The sequence below is a fragment of the Corvus kubaryi genome, unplaced genomic scaffold, assembly GCF_017639235.1.
Source record: "Corvus kubaryi isolate FWS band 111438036 unplaced genomic scaffold, C.kubaryi_AGA036_p1.0 37395, whole genome shotgun sequence".
Taxonomy (NCBI): Eukaryota; Metazoa; Chordata; class Aves; order Passeriformes; family Corvidae; genus Corvus; species Corvus kubaryi.
In genome coordinates this window covers 7,044,122-7,062,606 of record NW_024581134.1, presented here as the reverse complement: position 1 = coordinate 7,062,606, position 18,485 = coordinate 7,044,122, and the positions used below count along the sequence as shown (strand labels likewise).

The window sequence follows — 18,485 nt, the reverse complement described above, 5'->3', positions numbered from 1 at the left end:
GACCCCGCGACCCCCGCGATCCCCGGGACCCCGCGACCCCCGCGACCCCGCGACCCCCGCGATCCCCGGGACCCCGCGACCCCCGCGACCCCGCGACCCCCGCGATCCCCGGGACCCCGCGACCCCCGCGACCCCGCGACCCCCGCGATCCCCGGGACCCCCGCCCACTCCGGCCTCTCGGGCCGCTCGCCCCCCGCCGCCGGCTGCGCTGAGACGGCTCGGCCCCGGCCGCCATCCCCGCCCCGCGTCCTGTGACGGGTGGGCCGGAGAGCCCTGAGAACACGGGAGCCCCTGGAGGGACCGACCGGGCTGTCGCTGACCCGAAGGTCGGTGGGGATGGCACGGAAACAGCGCCAAGCAGAGGCCCGGCACTGGGGTACAGAGCAGCATCCTGGGGCTAAGGCAGCCCAGAGCGGGGTTCCAGTGACGGGGGAACAGAGCAGTGTCCAGGTGCAGAGGATACGGAGCAGGTTCCTGGCACTGGGGGAACAGAGCAGGGTCCTGCTGCAAGGGGTACAGAGAAGGTTCCTGGCACTGGGGGTACGAAACAGAGTCCCAGGGCTGAGGCAGCCCAGAGTGGGCTGCTGGTGCTAGGGGTATGTAACAGGGCCCCAGCACTGGGAGTACAAAGATGAATAGTGTGCTCACAGCTTGTGTCTGTGACTGCTGTGCAAGCCCAGGGTGTAGGGAGCAAATCCGGCTGAAATGATGTCATCAACAGAATCCAAACTTGATCTGTTTTGTCCTGGCACCAGCAGCTCGTCCCAAGCAAAACACCAGGGAAGTGCTGTCTGGTGAATACCACCAGGGAAGGAGTGTCCTAAGGAGGTCACAGTCCTTGTCCTGAATCCCGGCTTTCCACTGAGAAATCACATTCCAGAGACAAAGGGTCCAGACATGCTGGCCAGCAAGACACGGCACATCGGGATGGCCGTGGACACCCGCTGCTCCTGTCCAGGCCTCCTGAGCCCAGAGTGCTTTGGCACCAGAGGGAGATCCCCACTGGCAGCTAGGCTGGGCTGGGGGTCCCAGGGCAGGGAGGAAGCAGGAGGAATGGGAATGAGGAGGTACCTGTGGAAGAAGAGACAAGCAGGATGAGACTCAGGGGAGGATGGAAAGGTGTGGTGGGACAGAATGGGAAACAGAGGGGACAGGAGCAGGTGTGTGGCACCAGGCTGTGATACTGGGGAAGGCTGGGCTGGCCCATGATGAGGGTGGAAGGTGTACAGGAAGGTGTACAGCTGCTCCACTGTCCCACACAGGGATCGGGGGGGGGGGATGCTGAGAGGGTATTTTGGGGTTTCGTAATACTGTGTCTTCTTCCTCACCTAGGAGAGCCCCAATTTCTGATGAGGAGTCTAAAACAAGCAGCTCCCAGCACTTGGGGTCTCAAGAGTTTTGTGTCAGCAGCAGCCTTTCCGAGGTGGGTTCTTTGCCTGCACAGCTGGGTCCAAGAAGGCCATTCCCTGATGGAATAGGCCAAGCAGGAGCATTTTCCCTAATGGATTCCATGGCTTGTTGAGAGGGATGCAGTGAAGCAAAGCGGTGCTCTCCTTTGGGCAGAGCTGTTTGCTGCTTCTGGCTCTGTGTCCTGGGTGGGCAGATCCTTCCTGCTTCCCTGGGTGCCACCTGCACAGCTCCCAGCAACACCTTCTCCCTTCTTGTTGCAGGTGGAGCTCACAGCAGTCAGCGGTGGTGGCAGCAGTGCCCAGGGGCTGGATGCTGATGGCAAGGTGGAGGAAAAGCTTGGACCCAAACTGGAGGAGCAGCCACCTGATCCCAACCCAAACCTGGAGTGTGTGGGAAAGACTGTGACAGATGACGCCCTGGGCCCTCTGGCAGGTCAGGGGGATGGCAGAGGGCAGGAGCCAGCAACCCCCAGAGCTGTGGAGCAGGAGAGCAGTGGTGCTGACGCTGCCTGGACACCGGCAGATCCTCCCAGCGACAAGCAGGCTGATGCTGCCCCAGCCTGCTCTGTGGCTCCAGAGAGTGAGACTGCTGGGAATGAGAAAGCCCCCCCGAGCACTGCAGCACAAGGGCCAGGTGTGCTCGCAGAAGGGACGTTGTCTGTGGTTGTCTCCAGCTGCAACACCTCTGCCTCCACTCCCGCCACCTTCACATTGAACAGGGTTTGCTTTCCCCCCTCTCAGGCCCCTGCTATGCAAAAGCTGCCCCTGTCCTTCCAGGCTGGGGCTGTGCTGAGCCCGAGCCAGTCACTGGTGTACATCCCCCCGCCCAGCTGCGGGCAGCCGCTCAGCGTGGCCACGCTCCCGGCCACCCTGGGGGTCTCCTCCACACTCACCCTCCCCGTCCTGCCTTCCTACCTGCACGAGCGTTGCCTGCCGGGCATTATTGCTTCCCCAGAGCTGCGTTCCTACCCCTACACCTTCTCCGTCACCAGGCCCTTGGCTTCGGATGCCAAAGTGGTGTCTGTGGAGGTGAATCAGCTCAGCTGCCCCCCACCCTCGGGCGGAAGCAGTGCCCAGGCTGCGGCTGAGAGCACTCCCCTGTCCAGCACCGGCCTGGCCCTGCCCTCCAGCCAGGCTCCGCCGGCAGCATCGGGCGGGAGCGCTGCTCCCTCCTCTGGCACCGCCGTGCAGGCCAGAGCCCCGGCAGCTCCCGAGCCACATGCACCGGGGGCTGCCACTTCCCTGTCTCCTCTGAAGTCCCCTCCCCAGCTGGAGCGTGAGATGGTCTCATCCCCGGAGTGCAGTGAGATGCCTCTTGATCTCTCCTCGAAGTCCAACCGCCAGAAACTGCCTCCGCCCAGCCAGCGCAAGACCCCGCCCATGCCCATCCTCACGCCCGTGCACACCAGTGGCAAAGCGCTGCTCACCACCGTCCTCTCCAAGTCCCAGCGTGCGGCACAGGCCACGGGCAGCAGCGTCACCTCGTGCCTCGGCACCACCCCGCCCTTGGTCATCTTTCCCGAGTTCCTGCGCAACGGTGAGCAGGGCTCCTGGGTGAAGAACACCACGCTCATCAGCACCATTCCCGGCACTTACGTCGGCGTCGCCAACCCGGTGCCAGCCTCGCTGCTGCTCAGCAAGGACGCCGGCGTGAGCCTCAGCAGGGACCCGCGCCACCTGCCCAAGCAGGAGCCCATCTCCATCATCGACCAGGGCGAGCCCCGCAGTGCCGGCATTCCCTGTGGGAAGAAAGCCAACCAGGTCAGCACGGAAGGACAGCAGGATCCTGCCAGGAGACTGCTTCACGGCAGAGTTGCTCCAGGAGCTCCTTTGTGTCAGTCCAAGGACATCGCCACCTGGAATCCCGTCCAGGGAAGTGTGTACCCGCGATGCCCCGTCAATGGAAAACCTTCCAACCCTCAGCTTCTGCCCCTGGGCTGGTCTCCTTATCATCAAACCCCGCTGCTTTCCATCGGCATCTCCACGGCAGGACAGCTGCCCCCGAACCAGAGCAGCCCCTGCAAGCCAGCCGGGGTGGGGGAGCTCCCGGCCTTCCCGAGCGTGCAGCCCGCCGAGCCCAGCGCGGCCGCCCAGAGCCTGCCGGAGGGGCTGCCCCGGCTCCCGCCTCAGGAACAGGATGCTGCGGCCAAGAGCAAGAGCTGCCGGGCCTTGCCCAAGCCCTACGAGGAGCCAGCTAACCCAGCCCCACTGGAGACAGGTCCAGCTCTCCAGACCAGCGCTTTGGATGGGAAGGGGGGGAAAGGGAAGCTGGACAACACTCCGAAGAGTCAGGAGTGCACTCAGCCGGAGGCTGACTCCAGTCAGGTGGGCAGCGCACAGACTGAGGCTCCCCAGGGGAGCTGTAGCCTCAAGCAGTCGGATGCAAAACCCAAAAACCAAGTGTTGGCGGCATATTTGTCACATGACCTGCCACCGGCTGGGCAGCAGGGCCTGCGGATGGTGCCAGAGGTGCCCACGGATGGCCAGCGCAAGGAGCCGGGCTGTGAGGGCTCCCAGGAGCCGCCGGCCACGGAGCCCCTCCCGTGTGTGCAGCAGGTGGATCTGTGCAGGGTCAAGAAGGAGCGAGTGGAGTGTGATGTGTCCTTTCCGTCGGTGACCTGCCTGCGGGCTGGAGCGGCTCCTCAGGGCTTCGCTGATGCCAAGCTCAAAGGAACGGGGCAAATCAAGCAGGAGGGTGGCACACGCTGCAAGGGCAAGCGGCAGCATGACGGGGACACCAGGCAGAGCCACAAGAGACTGAAGTGCCAAGGCCAGGACAGTGAGGAGTCCCCAAGCAAGTCGGGAAGCAGGAGCGCGCATGGCCGGAAGGTGTGTGGGACGGGTTGGGACATCTCACGGCAAAGGTGGGGCTGGGGGAGAGGAGAGAGCTCTCATGGGGGGACAGCTGAGGGCACAGGGCCTCCTACCTGTGCTCCTGGGCATTGCCTGGCTGTGGGGGAATGTACCTGTGCTGCAGGTTGTCCAGGGAAAAAATGTATCTGGAGTGTCAAAAAAGCTGGAGGGGCACCAGCATAAGCAGTGGGGATGGAGTTTTGTCCTTTCTGTGCTGCTCCAGCTCAGCCATTGGAAGCTCCAGCTTCAGCCTGTGTCTTCCCTTCACAGTGGCAAAAACACCACGACAATCCACATGAGCCTGGCAAGCAGGAAGGCTGGGAAGGCCGTGGCAGCCTGGGTGCCATCACAGATCACAACAGCCTCAGGGTAAAGCGCAAGCGTAGGAGGCCAGCGAAGACGGAGTGCCCATCTCCGGCTCACCGCGGAGACAGCCACGAGGAAGGTACTCTGGGGAATGGCAGTGGGTTCCTGCAGGGTCAGGCTGCCCTAGGGGCCAAACTGCTGCTCCCCTGAAGCCAAATGGCCTCTGGAGCTGGGTTGGGATCCAAACTAGAGCTGCAGCATGATCAGACTCCCAGAATAGAGGAGGTTGGGAGGGATCTTAAAGCTCATCTTGCTCCACCCTGCCGCCATGGGCAGGGGCACCTTCCACTAGACCAGGTTGCTCCTGGTCGAGCCTGGCCTTGGATGTTTCCAGGGATGGTGCATCCCCCACCTCTCTGGAGAACCTGTGCCAGTGTTTTATCACCCTCATTGTCAAAAACTTCTTCCCTATATCCAATCTAAACCAACCTCTGCTTGTTCAAAGCCATCCCCCTTACACCATCGGAGTAGCCCCTGCTATGGTGACACTGCACTGCCCTTCCCACATCACACGTCTGTGGTCTGTTTCCTCAAGGCTTGGTTTTCCCCACAGGTTACTTGGAGAAGAAGCCCAAGAACAACTTCAGGGATTTCATTCCAGTGGTGCTGAGCAGCCGGACGCGCAGTCAGTCGGGTGAGTTGGTGCCCAGGCTTCCAGTGACAGTCCTGCTTGGACTGGGAGCATTCCCTTTTCACCTGGCCTTGTCCCTGCATTTTGTCCTGCTTTGAGGCTTTGCCTTGTGGATCCTCTTGGCTTTTTTGTCAGCTAGAAATCCCACTTTTTTGCAGGAAGCATTGCTGGCTCTTCTGCTGGTGTGACGGGAGAGTGTGATGTGAGTGGTCAGGAGATTTTACCATTGCTGGAGGAGGATCAGGAAGAAGAGGAGGAGGAGGAGGAAGAGGAGGAGGAGGAGGAGACATCCTTGAAACATCGCAAGCTGCGTAAATCCCACAGGACATCCCGCTGCCACAGCCGCAGGGACAGGGACAGGTCTGTGTCTGAGAGGAGCAGCTGTCACACGAGGAGGACCCGGGAGCTGCCCTGGAGAGCGGAATCACCCAGGCAGCTGTGGGAGCCCAACGAGGAGGAGGAGGAGGAGGAGGAGGAGGAGGATGGCCACATCAAAAGGAAGAAAAGGAGACGGCAGAAAAGTCGGAAATACCAGACAGGGGAATACCTGACTGAGCGGGAGGAGGAGCAAGTGGGATATCCCCACCGGAGGCGGAAATCCAAAGCAGGTACAACCTGGGAAGGGCGTTCTGGTACTAAACTGGGGACCAGCATGGGAATTTTTTGTTTTGTTACGTGTGGAATTTTGGGGATTTGGTTCTCAGGATTTTTTTTGTAATGATGAAACTCCCTCACTTTTAATGACTTGGTGGCTGCAGCACAGGCTGCTTCAATTGATCAGCTCTTCTTTCAAAAACATTTACAGTACATTCCAGAGCAGTAAACAGCAATTTATGTGGCTAATTAGACACTGATCTTACCCTCGCATTAAGACAGAGGGCGTGGGAAAACGACAGTGGGACGAGGTAGCACAGTGGAATATTTGTGGACAAGCAGGGCCCCTGGGAGCCGTGCTCAGCACTCTGGGCTAACGCAGGGGGACGCGGAGCCATCCCGATCCAACTCGGCTGCTCGTGGCTTTGTCTTGCTGGTGAGGGCCACTTACAGACTTGCACCAGGGAGCACAAGGGTGAGAGAATTAGAAAGGGTGGAGTGATGGGGGAACCTGCTCTGCGGTTTGTAGCTGTGAGGAGGAACACGCTGTGCCCACCTGTGCCCACCTCTGTTCTGCCACTGCTCCTGTGCCTTCCCCTGCCACTGCCACACCCTCTGTGAAACCTAAATCCATGATGAGCACGTCCCTGAGGGCAGCAGTCCCTGCGGTCCCCTCTCCCTGTGCAGGGACAGTCGAGGCCATGGGATCCGTCCGGCAGTGCACAGGGCTCAGTGTGTGTGGCAGTGTGCTGGCACTTGGCTGTGGCTCATAGCTCTATCCAGGGTCACACAGCTGACTTTGGGGGCAAAGCTGTCATGGGCAGCACTTGTGCCAGCCCTCTGCGTGTTTGGGCTGTGCCCTTGGAGGGCATGAAGTGGACACGGCCCTGTTGCCTTCTGCCACATCGGAGCTCAGACTGGCACTCCTCAAGAGAGGCGGAGGCGCTGCTGAGATGCTGTGGGGAGCAGAGGTGGCTGCTGCCCTCCCAGCAGCCGGTATCTACTCCAGCATGGTGTTACACTATCCTGCAGTGTCTGGGAGCCTCTGTCAGACCAGGAACAAAGTTTCAAGTCGGCTTCGTGGTGTCTTGGCAACTCAAGGGCACTCTCAAGATGCCTCCTGTTCAGAACAGGAGCCTGGAAGGGGCTTTGAGTGCAGCAGCATTCGGGAGGGTTTGCCCCTGCCCTGGGGCTGGATTTAGAATCATGGAATCCCAGAAAAGTTTGGGTTGGAAGAGACCTTAAAGCTCATCCAGTTCCACCACCTGCTGTTCCACCACTATCCCAGACTGTTCCAAGCCCCGTCCAACCTGGCCTTGGACACTTCCAGGGATCCCGCGGCAGCCACAGCTTCTCTGATTCCTGTGCAGCTGTCAGAGATGGGCAGTTTGTCTTGCCTGGTGGCAGAGGTCTGGGTGACCTTCGGTGTGGTACCTGAAGAAGCTCCTCATTCACATTTCTCCTTTAGATTGTAGGCACCGGAAGCAGAAGGAGTCTGGGAAGGGCAAAGGCACAGAGCTCCAGCTGAGGAGCAGGCTATCCCCATCCCCCCGGAAATCTCAAGGACGCACGGACTTTCGGAATGGCTTCTTCCTGGAGCACTCCGACAGCTCTCCTGTCCAAGAAGAGCTGGAGAAACCATCAGGAAAACGCAAATGTAAAACCAAACACCTGGCAGGGATCTGTGATGAGGGGAAGGTAAGGCTTGAATGGATGAGGGGAACACATGAGGGGAGAAGAGGGAGAAGGGGACTCCTGTGAGTCGTGGCCACATGTGCCAAGGAGTTGTATTCCTTTCTTTCCCAGGGGAAAGGCTGCTGCAACCAGCCCAAAACGTGCTCTCTGAAGAAGCCCCAGGACTTGTGGACACTTTGTAAGTCCCATCGGGCCAGCCCGGGGAGTTCCCCTGAGTCGCCCCCGGCCCAGAACGTTCCTCCCGGAGCTCGGCGGCTGATTGTGAACAAGAACGCGGGGGAGACGCTCCTGCAGCGAGCAGCTCGCCTGGGCTACAAGGTGAGTCCTGTGTCCTCCTGCGTGTGCCCCTGCTGCCCCACCTGGGCTGCTTGTCACAGCCGTGCTCTTGTTGTGCAGGACGTGGTGCTGTACTGCCTGCAGAAGAAGAGCAGTGACGTGAACCACCACGACAACGCGGGGTACACGGCCCTGCACGAGGCCTGCGCGCGCGGCTGGATTGACATCCTGCACATCCTGCTCCAGCACGGCGCCAACGTCAACTGCAGTGCCCAGGACGGCACCAGGTGAGCCAGGGGCAGGGTGGGGCAGGGAGCGGGGTGGCTTCTCCAGGTTGGTCATCACTAAATTGATCTTAACCCAAACCAGAGCATTTCCTTAGCAAACTCCCGGCCCCCTTCTGCTTCTGCCTTTGCAGGCCTGTCCATGATGCAGTAGCGAATGACAACCTGGAAACCATGTGGCTTCTCCTTTCCTATGGTGCTGATCCCACTCTGGCCACGTATTCTGGGCAGACAGCAGTGAAGTTGGCCACCAGCGATGTGATGAAGCGCTTCCTCTGTGGTAGGTGCCAGGCCTGGGGTCACAGTGCTCCCATCCTTCCCCTCTGGCAGCATACAGGGCCAAGTCTGGGTGTCAAAGGGCTTGAGCAGAACCAGACTCAATCTTTAGCTCTGTCCTGTCACACAAGCATGTTTTTACCACCCAAACTTTAATTGTAGAATTGTATCTGTTTCCTGTATAAGATACAAGTCACTTTTCAGTTTTCAGCGTGCAAGGAGACGGCTGTGCTGTGGTCATACAACTAAAGACAGTGCTCTGCTTGGAGATGCTGTTCCACAGTCCCTGGTTCTACTGCCTCACCTAAGTGAACAGATTTTTGTTGCCAAATAATGCTGCGAAAAGAGCCCTGCCCAAATGCTGCTGCTGCTGGCAGAAGGGGCCATTTTGGATCCCTGTGGCCGCGTTCGGTGCCATTTGTGTACACACAAGACGAGTGTTATGGCTTCTCCACAACAGCAAGGAAGGGACAGCCAGAGGTGGTTCCCAGACAGAGACAAGACAGAAAATCTCCAGTGTTGAAAAAACTCTGTTTGCCTACAGCCTGTGTGAGCTCCTCCAGGCTCAACTACTCACACAGGTTTTGGGGGTGGTGATTTGGAGTTCAGGACTGCTCTAAGAATCTTTCTTTCCAAGCCACTTCACACTGTTGTTTCCCCTAGTCAGCTCCCATTTCCTGGTCGGGGGCCTGGGGTGATGCCCACTCCTGAGTGGGAACACCCTTCCTGCAGCCGTGGTTCAGCTTCTGCTGTAATGCCCAAGTGGGAAAAGCAGCAGGGTGAAGCAGCTCCCCCTGGATCTGTGGGTATGCACACTGGGATGATGCTTTGAGCCGTTAACCCTCTCGATTTCCCCTCTCTAGATTACCTGTCAGACCTGCAGGGCCGCAGTGACGGAGACCCTCGGACAGCCTGGGATTTCTACAGCAGCTCCGTGCTCGGTGAGTGCCGTGCGGGCCGGGTCAGCGGCAGCAGGGCAGGAGGTGGTGCCGTGTAAAACACATCATTCCCTCGGGTTTGGCCACATCCCTCCCCACTCATGCTTTGGTTAGAGACCTTGCCATGCTGATACATGCTGGGAGTTGCTCCTGGAAGGGGCTTCTTTGGGAAGCTGAATATGTGCATCCCTTGAAGTGCAGGACTGGGCACCAGGTGCTGCTGGTGACTCCTGAGGGTCTTTGGTTGTCGATCCCGAGCATGTCATTCTTGTAGCAGTTCTTGTTGCTCCCCTGCTAACCAGTCACCAAGGAAGGTAAAGGACATACTCATTCCTCCAAGGTGTACACTCTTGAACTCCCAGGTTCCCAGAGCTGGCCATCCCTCTCCTCTGCTTTGGAGGGGAGATGTTCATCCAGGGGAGGTCCTGTTCTTACACCACCAGGCATTTCCCAGTGAAGGGCTGACTTTTGCCTTTACTGTCACTTCCTCAAAACTGTGGTTACAGTGGAAGAAGTTCTGGATCTGGCATGGGCCCGTGGCACACTGGAGTCCCTCCAGCCTCTTCCAAGTTCAGCGCTCCCGAGCCCTCCGTAAGGACTTGGAGTATTTATGCCGGCAGGCTGAGAGGCTGCTTGTTGGTTGTAGTTGCTCACCTCCATAACTTCTAACATCCTTCTAGAAACAAAAAAGATCTGATACATTGAGGAGGGTGCTCTTGGTAGAGGACTTGTCCTTGGAGGACCCTGATGTCTTTCCATTCCAGAACAGGAGAAATTCTGCACTCCTGAGAGCGCTGTTTGTAGGCTGCTGCACCTCAGCCCTGCCAAGGGAACAGTTCAAACCTCAACCTCCTTCCTCAGAATTTCTCACTCTCAAAGCTGTCACAAGCCTTTACAAAGAAAAATAGCTGTTCTTTGTGGTATTTTTAAAGATACTACCCCTTTTGATTTATCACTGATTCCCACTTGGATTTCTCTGATAAACAAGGAAGGAAGATGGTGTGTGAATTTGTGGGTAGACGAGTTTGGCTCTCTTTGGTCACTGCTGAGTTCCTGGTTGCCCAGAGAGCTTTTTGCTTGAGTTCTGGTATCTCCCTGTGTCCCATTTGTCAGTGTCCCTTCCCTCTGGAAGCTCCTGGCTTGGGATGTAGGCTGCTGTCTTCCCACATTTCAGTCCTCCACCCCTACAGGCAAAACCAAAAGGATTGTTTTTTCACTAAGCAAACCATCACTGACTCTTAGGTGTTCCTTGGGGGTGGAGGGGAACTGGAATGCCACAGTGATGGCAGTTCACTGCTCAAAGGGCCTTACTTGGAGCCTTGGCTAACACGTGGAAAATCTCCATAGGGAGGGCTAAGCATTGCACTTCTTTTCCTGCCCCTGGACCTTAGTTGAGCTTTTCAGAGTATTTCTTCATTTGAGGGTGGTGAAACACCACCACCTCTGTGAAACACATCCAGCCTCTTCCCGTTGAAACACATCTTTCCAGGTGAAACATATCCAGCCTCTTCCCCTTCCACTTCACACTGAGTTCTGGCCACTGGGGATGTGTCTCTGCTGGGTCTCTGTCACTCACATGATACCTTCTGCCAGGTTTTTCTTCTCTCCTGGGCAACCTGAAGCTTTTAACAAGTCAGACAATCCCACACTGATCTTCCTCTACCCTCCCCTGGAAGCATCATTTCATCCTTGCTGTCGTGGAAAGTTCCTTCCAGTGTTGGTTGGGCTGATGTTCACACTTCAGGTGCTTTAACAGAGGTTCTTTCAGACATGGAATGATGATCCCTGGAGAAATGTAAGCTGCACAAAAGGTTCTGGAGCCCTGTGGCTTTGATGTTGCTTGTGGGATATTTCCAGCTGTGGCTGAGGCGAATCCCAAGTTGAAGCTGCTGTCTGAGGGCTGGGCACGCCATCCCTCCTGCTGCCCCATCCACGGAGCATTCCCAGTGCTACCTTTGGGAGGCAGGAGCTAACCCAGCTGAGAAGGGATCCCTTACCCTGCCAGGTCTGTTTCCAGCAGGCACAGGAAGGGACCCTCCTCCCCATCCTCCTGGGATCCGTTTACAGCAGCAGCAGCTGCCGTGCCAGCCCAGTGCCTGCGCTGTGCCGGACACTGCCAGAGCCACAGAAAAAGCAGGATGCCCAAGCCCAGGACATGGGGCTGGTTTCTTTACAGCCTGTTTATTCTGTGTCCTGAAATGTCCCTTTCTGGCTTGGGTACCTCAGCAGTCGCCTCGGGTCACCTGGAACAGGTACAGCCCAGGGCAGGAAAGTACCTGGTTCTGCTCTGGAATAACTGAGCTGCTCTCAATCATCACAGGCAGCAAACAACTCTCCTCCTCCGGTGGATCAGTCCTTTGAAATCTCCCTTTCCATCAGCTCCACCAGCTGAAGCACTGTACGTCCCTCAGGATACAGGAGAAATCCCAGGCCCTGCTTGAGCTGTTCCTATTCTTTGAGGCAGGAATGCTGTCCACATTTTCCCTGAGGTCTGCAACTCTCTGGGGGCAGAAGGATAATGAAGGAAGCCAGGGTGTGGGATCTCTGTGGTGTGGAAAAGTCATCAGTGTCCTGCACTTGGTGCTGTTGGAGCTCCATACAAAGTCCCAGTCCGGGGTTTGTCTCCACCTGGGACAGGCATTGTTGTGCCTGATTGTCTCCCTCAGTGGTACAGAATGTTCCTGTCCTTGTCCCAGCCTTTGCACGGGCAGACACAGGACTGAGCTTTCAGGACAGACACTGGGCCCTATTTTTGCCACGTTAAATGCATTTAATTATTTTTTTTCTGAGTTGCTCAGGAAATCTGAGGTTTTTCAGTGATGGCATCTGAGCTTTGCCAGCAGCAGCAATGGATCAATAACCATGTCACTTATTTTTGTCCTATTCTACAGCAAGTTTTGACAATTACAGCACTCTGTTTCTTAGAGAATTTTTTCCCTTGGCAGCACTAGGAAATAACTATTTTTCCCTGAGACCCTGCCTGCGCCAGTGTCTCCTGTCACCTGCTGTTGTTCCTCTGTTGGAATCCCACTCGTGCTGGGTGAGCAGCTGGGTATGTGAAGCTTCCTCGTGCAGCACACCCGAAGATTTTCTTTTTTTCAGTCTTTTCTCTCATGTGTGGGGTTGAACTTTTGCATGATTGGTTTATTTGCTCAGGGGCACACTGGGCCTGGCTGCTCTCTGTAGAATCTGAACTCTCTTACCTGGAAGTTTTTGGAATTCTCCTGTATTATCTCAGAGGGATAAAATCACTCTGCAATAATTCACACCTCTTCATAATAAAATCCAGGCAGCAAGCTTCTCTTCAACAGGAGCTGTTCAGATGGGTAAATAGGAAGATTATCTGGTATTAAATGCTTTTGGATCCAGCCTGCTGTTCTCCATCCCCTCTGGACACAGATCCTGCTGGATCTCAGGTGCCTCCTGGAACAGCCAGGCAAATTCTCTAAGTCATAGAATCATGGAATGGTTTGAGTTGGAAGGGACCTTAAAGACCATCTTATTCCACTCTTCTACCATGGCAGGGACACCTTCCACTATCCCAGGTTGCTCCAAGCCCCAATGTCCAACCTGGCCTTAAATACTTGCAGGGATGGGGCAGCCACAGGGAAGAACTTCTTCCATATATCCAGCTTAAATCTCCCCTCATGCTTGTAGCTTGCTTGGATTAGTCTCTGGTGGCACAGCCTTGCTGTCCTCACTGGGATGGGTGCTGGCTCCCCTGGGTCACCTGCTGGAGGTTCTGAGGGTGGGATCTGGGTGGAGAAGCTCTTGAGGAGCAGAGTGCTTGCTGTGCCTTCCTTGGTAGGGCCTGTGCAGGCAAAGCCTCTCTACATCCACCTCCCACCTCGCTGTTCCAGGCTTTTCCAGGCTGAGGAGGTCTGTGCTGACATGGGAGAGGGCCCAAGGTCATTTTGGAGAGAGTCTGGGGTCTGCCAGTGGGGTGGCTCATGGTGCAGGCTGTGCCCCATCCCAGCTGTGGGACCAGAGCACACCTGAGCTTCCTGCCATGACTCAGGGTGTTCTCCCCACCTCATCTGGTCAGTGAGCAATCCCTCTGTGCAGAGCAGCAGTGCTTGCTCCATGTTCCTCTGGGACGAGGGGCTGGAGGGGAGCAGGAGGGGTGCGGTTCTCACCTGGCTGCAGGAATGTTGTGGGAACGTGCCCGTGGGGTCGTGGCAGTGGCCAGGGAGTGCCAGCACTGGCTGGTGTGTGACTGAGCAGTGCCAAACTCTGTCCTGTTGCAGAGGGCAAGGACACCATCGGCTGCGACCTGCTGCTCAACCCTCCAGGGAGTTCAGACCAGGAGGAAGAGGAGCAAGAAGCAGATAACTTCATGTTTGAGTTCTCAGACAAGCCGCTGCTTCCCAGCTACAACCTCCAAGTGTCGGTCTCCCGGGGGTGAGTACCTTTCCCTGGAGCAGAGCAGGACCACGGGTGGCTGCGGCCCTGGCATGGGTGGCAGCACGTCGGTCGTTCTGGTGGGGTTAAGAGCTGCTCGTGGATCTCAGGTGGTTTTTTTTCATAGAATCATCACAAAATCCCAGAATGGTTTGGGTTGGGAAGGGCCTTACAGCTCATCCAGTTCCACCCCCTGCCATGGGCAGGGACACCTTCCACTGTCCCAGGCCGCTCCAAGCCCCATCCAGCCTGGCCTTGGACACTTCCAGGGATCCAGGGGCAGCCACAGCTGCTTTGGGCAGCAGAGGGGAAGTTGTGGCTGTGGCACAGGGGAAGGTGGGGAAGCAGCACCTGTCTTGGCACAGCCTGGAGTGTTCTTAGGGAGCAGGAAAGGCTCATCAGGGCTCCCCCCACCCTCCATGGCCAGGCACATCCTGCTGCTCTGCGTGTCGCTGTGCTGTGCCTGTCAGGGAGCTCCCCTCTCTCATCCCTGTGATCCTGCTCCTAGCCCCATTTTCCTTCAGCAGCAACTCACACTGATGGCTCTGAGAATTGTTTCCCTTCCACTATGGCTAAATCAGTCCCAGCACTGGAACAACCCTGCACCCCCTGTGACATGGTGGCTGTTGTTGGGGCAGAAGGGTGACTTGGAAGAGGCAGCAACCAAAGTACCACCCCTCTGTTAGCAAATTTCTGTGCCTGCCAGTGTTTGTCCATGCAGAAGGACACATGCAGCATGCCCTCCAGCAATAAACCACACTAGAAGCTCCATTTCCTGACATGTGGCTTATTTCTGGCAGGGAAGCTGCCAGGACCTTGTTGAAGGCAGGACTTTCACACCACTGTCCCTGCCTAGCTGTGAGTGTTTTAAAAAGCTGTGACCTGCGAGGCTGTGATCAAACCCCAGTCCGTGGGCTCCTGAGGGGAAGCAGCACATGGAGAACAGTGCCAGGGGCAGAGGGGAGGGCCAGCATGCCAGGAGGCGGGAGACAGGGGCGTGGGCACGGTGCCTGCAGCCTCCTCCACCCTATAACCCGCTGTGCTCTTGCCATCCTCGCAGGCCCTGCAACTGGTTCCTGTTCTCTGATGTGCTCAAGCGGCTGAAGCTGTCCTCCCGCATATTCCAGGCCCGCTTCCCGCACTTCGAGGTGGCCACGCTGCCCCGGGCAGAGTTCCAGCGCCAGGTGTCCCTCAGCCAGGTGCTGGCACAGGAGGAGGTGCCGGCAAGCCCTGAGCTGGCGCCGGGCACGGCAGAGACTGTGGAGCTGGTGCACTACGAGCCCGAGCTGCTGCAGCTGCTGGGCTCGGCTGTGGAGTACCAGGCCTGGAGCAGCTGACGGGGACAGGCCACTCCCGGCATCACGAGGCAATAATAAGGACCAAGGGGAAGCAGCTCTCTCAGCGCCAGCAGCAGGGACCCGAGTCTTTGAGCAGCCGCTCCTCCTCTCCTCAGGGTCTCCGCCAGCTGGGGAGGGAGGACCCTCGACTCCAAGGACTTCCCGAGGTCCCTTGGCCACGAGCAGTGGCAGTCTCTGCCGCCGCCTCATCCAGCTCCGGTGGGTGATGGAACCCCGTCCACGGGGCTCAATGGGGCAGCGAGGGGTGGGAGCCGCCGCCCCTTCCCTCCGGACCCTACAGAACTGCGCCTCTCTGTTTGCCCTCCCCCTCCCAATGTCTTCCATAGTATTTATTTAATTAGTATTTAATTTGTAATGTTTTCTTTGTTTTTGCTGAGTCTGTATCACTGTGATGGTGAGCTCCGGGCTATGGGATGAGGCCGTCCCCCGCCCCTCTCCAGCGTGCCCCGAGGCCAGCCAGGCCCAGGGGTTCCCGTCCCTCCCTGGCAACAAGCCAGGGGACAGCCCCTTCCCTTGTCTTTGGAGCTGGCTCCTGCTGCCAGCGCTCAGCCCCAGCCGGGAGCCAGCCCCACTGCTCCATCCTCTCCCGGGCTCCTTCCTCCATCTCATTCGTGCTGCTGCTCCCTGTCCCCGGCGGCTGCCGCCCGGGCAGGCGCAGCCCGCGGCCCCCAGCGCGTCCCCCGCTTCGGCAGCTTGTGCCCCGCCCCAGGCTCTGTCCCCACGGCAGAAGCCCCCTCCTCGCCCCGCCGGTGTCCCGGGAGCAGCTCTCTGTGCGGGAGCGGGAGCGGGTGCGGGCGGGCTGCTCCACCTCGGGGCCGGTACAGTTTTATTGTACAGGTGCTAACAGGACTGAGGTCGGGACAATCGGGGGATTTCTGGCTCTTCCCGCTCCGCAGCAGGAGCCTTGGGTGGGTTTTTCTGTTGGTTCGTTTTTCTTTGTGTTGTGTTTCTCCCCAGCCAGGGCAGGCGTTTCCCCCCTTGGAGCCCCGCTGCCAGCCTTCCCCCGGGGGCCTGGCAGCACCTTCTTTAAGCCGAGGGTTTTTTGCCTTTGGGTGTGTATTCTGGTTGCTCTTTCTGATTTCTGTTTTATTATATGCAGCAACAGGCTGTGGTGTCAAAAACACTGATGTACAGAAAAAACCTGCATCAGGCTCCCTGGCTCCTGCCTTTTTTTCCGTGTCCAGGCACATTTCCGTGCATGTCAGCCTGAGCCTGTGGCTCAGGGAAGGGAGAGGGGAAGCTGTGTGGCCTGTGGAACCTGCAGGGCCCATGTCTCTGCACAGCTGGAAAAACAGGGAGACTCCACTGCTCCTCCCAGCTTCCTGCCTGACCCTGGTGCTGGGAACTCTGCAGCCAGGCCCAGCCATCCCCAAACACAGATGTCGGGGTAGCCCGGTCTGTTCCCAGCACCCCCTAGCCCGTCCATGGGGCAGCTGGTCCCTGGCTGGCTTTACTCACCCCTGTGGGAGCAGAGGGAGCTCAGGGCAGTGCTGTGGTTTTGTAATTTGTTTCCTTAGAAAGGGCAGCAGGAACGCGCTGATGGCAGGACTAGGAGGAAAATTTTGCCCATGCACCACCAAGAGGAACTCCCCAAAGTGGTACAGGAGCAGTCAAAGCAGGTCTTAAAAAGAGGGGAGAGGGACTCAAGCAGGTGCTCCAACCCCCACACTGGGGAGGTTCCTCTTGAGCCTAAGGAAATGGAGGGAGGAGCAGCCTTAGGGAAAACTCACCGAATTTATGATCTGAAATGGTCACTTGGAGGCAGGGGGGTGGGAGGGAGCTGACGGTTCAGCTGAGGGCTGGCCACCAGCACCAGCCCAGGGATCTGAACCAGAGGAGCTGGAGCACCTGGAGCCTGGGAGAGGCTGAGGGCACGGGCTCGGCTTGGCTGGAGAAGCACAGGGGCTCTCCTGCTCTGCACAGGCCTTACCTGCAGCTGTCTTTCTCCTGAGGGACCAGGCACAGATGGGCACGATTAGAGAAATGAAATATTTTATTAGAACTGACTCATCTCGATGAGCCATGGCCAACAGTAGGGTGGCAGTGCCATCCACCCCCCCTTCTCTGGTGTGCCACGCTCAGGACGCTGTGGGTGCTTGGAGCAGTGGCTGTCCCTGGGATCCCACAGGGCGCTGGCAGCGTGAGGCGTGGTCCCGGGCTGTCCAGCCGGGCAGGAGCACCAGGAGGCCCTGCGGAACAGGGAGAGCTGCTGCCGGCGAGCCAGGGCATCAACACCTGTCGAGGGGGCAGACCTGTGGGCTTTGGTCTGTGTCCCCCGGTCAGTGGTTTGAGGAGAAGCTGAATTCTCCTCTTGTGTTGGAGTCTCTGTCTCTTGGTCAGCCATGAGGGGAGCAGCTGAATTTTTCTCCTCTTCTGTCACGGTATCTGTCTGTGTCCCCTGCTCAGCATATTGAGCAGCTGAATCTGCCTCTTGTGCCCAGGTCTCAGTCTGGGTTTCCTGCTCGACACAGTGAGAGGCCTCTCTCTGTGGGCCAGGAGATGGTTTCCTCGTGGAGGCCTGGAAGGAGAGTGGGGGATTTGCAGAGGTCACCTGGCTTCCCCCATCAGCAGCTGCTGGGACAGGGGTGCAGAAGATGCCGGGCCTGCAGTGCTGCGGCACAGGGGAAGCTTTGTCCGGCCATCCGGGCTTGGCCCTCACCAGTTCCAGCCCCACCCGGCTGCTGCAGGCCCAGCAGCTTCTCACGGGCCGGTGCTGGCCACGGGCTGCGACTCTGCTGGCCAGGATGGCCGGCTGCGAGGAGCCACCGGGACGGGCCCTGCAGCCCTGGGAGCCTTGGCCCCGCGGCCCCTCGTCCGCTCTCCCGGTGCCCCTGGAGCTGCGGGGCGATGTCAGCCGGGGCAGGGACTGGGGCAGGGACCGGCCCTGGGTGCTGCAGGGCGCTCTCATGCGGGGCATGGACCGGCTCTGGGTGCCCCGAGGCTGCCGCTGCCGCAGCTGTGGGCGGGAGGAGGAAGAGGTGTGAGGGGCAGGCAGCTGCCCGGGCAGGGTGCTGGTACGCCTGGTGCCATCCTCCTGTTGGCCTCTCCCTCCATCTCTCAGCTGGTGCCTCTCCTCAGGGCTCTGGGGGTTTGGGTTCTGCTCCTCCATGGCTCCTTTTCCACAGGTGTCCTGGGAAGCTGCTGCTTCCTGAGCAAGATGTTCTGCTTGAGTGGGTACCCCAGGACGGCTCCTTAAATACCCCAGGGGCAGGATGTGGCCCTGCAGTGTCACAATGGCCCCTTGGGGTCATGAGGCCCTGCAGTGTCACAATGGCCCAAGGGCACCATGAAGCCCCACATCACCCATGGCAGTTGTCAGGTTGTGTTGGGTTTGCATGGCCAGGTTTTGGGAGCGAGGGGGCTACAGGGGTGGCCTTTGTGAAAAGTTGCCAGAACCTTTCCCC

The 18,485-nt window shown here is 58.3% G+C and overlaps 1 protein-coding gene across 2 annotated transcripts in view; it reads left to right on the top strand.

Annotated features, from left to right (window-relative positions):
- BCORL1 (BCL6 corepressor like 1) overlaps positions 1-16,225 on the top strand; it is a 20,310-nt gene extending 4,085 nt beyond the window's left edge. For both annotated transcript variants that reach the window (XM_042040046.1, XM_042040047.1), the window contains exons 2-13: positions 1,333-1,423; positions 1,671-4,238; positions 4,533-4,707; positions 5,182-5,262; positions 5,418-5,867; positions 7,322-7,551; positions 7,660-7,866; positions 7,945-8,111; positions 8,243-8,388; positions 9,248-9,325; positions 13,570-13,723; positions 14,784-16,225. In XM_042040046.1, the coding sequence (XP_041895980.1) occupies positions 1,333-1,423; positions 1,671-4,238; positions 4,533-4,707; positions 5,182-5,262; positions 5,418-5,867; positions 7,322-7,551; positions 7,660-7,866; positions 7,945-8,111; positions 8,243-8,388; positions 9,248-9,325; positions 13,570-13,723; positions 14,784-15,060 (4,624 nt within the window). In that variant the 3' untranslated portion in view covers positions 15,061-16,225. The remainder of the gene's footprint in view (positions 1-1,332; positions 1,424-1,670; positions 4,239-4,532; positions 4,708-5,181; positions 5,263-5,417; positions 5,868-7,321; positions 7,552-7,659; positions 7,867-7,944; positions 8,112-8,242; positions 8,389-9,247; positions 9,326-13,569; positions 13,724-14,783) is intronic.
- The last annotated feature ends 2,260 nt before the right edge of the window (positions 16,226-18,485 follow it).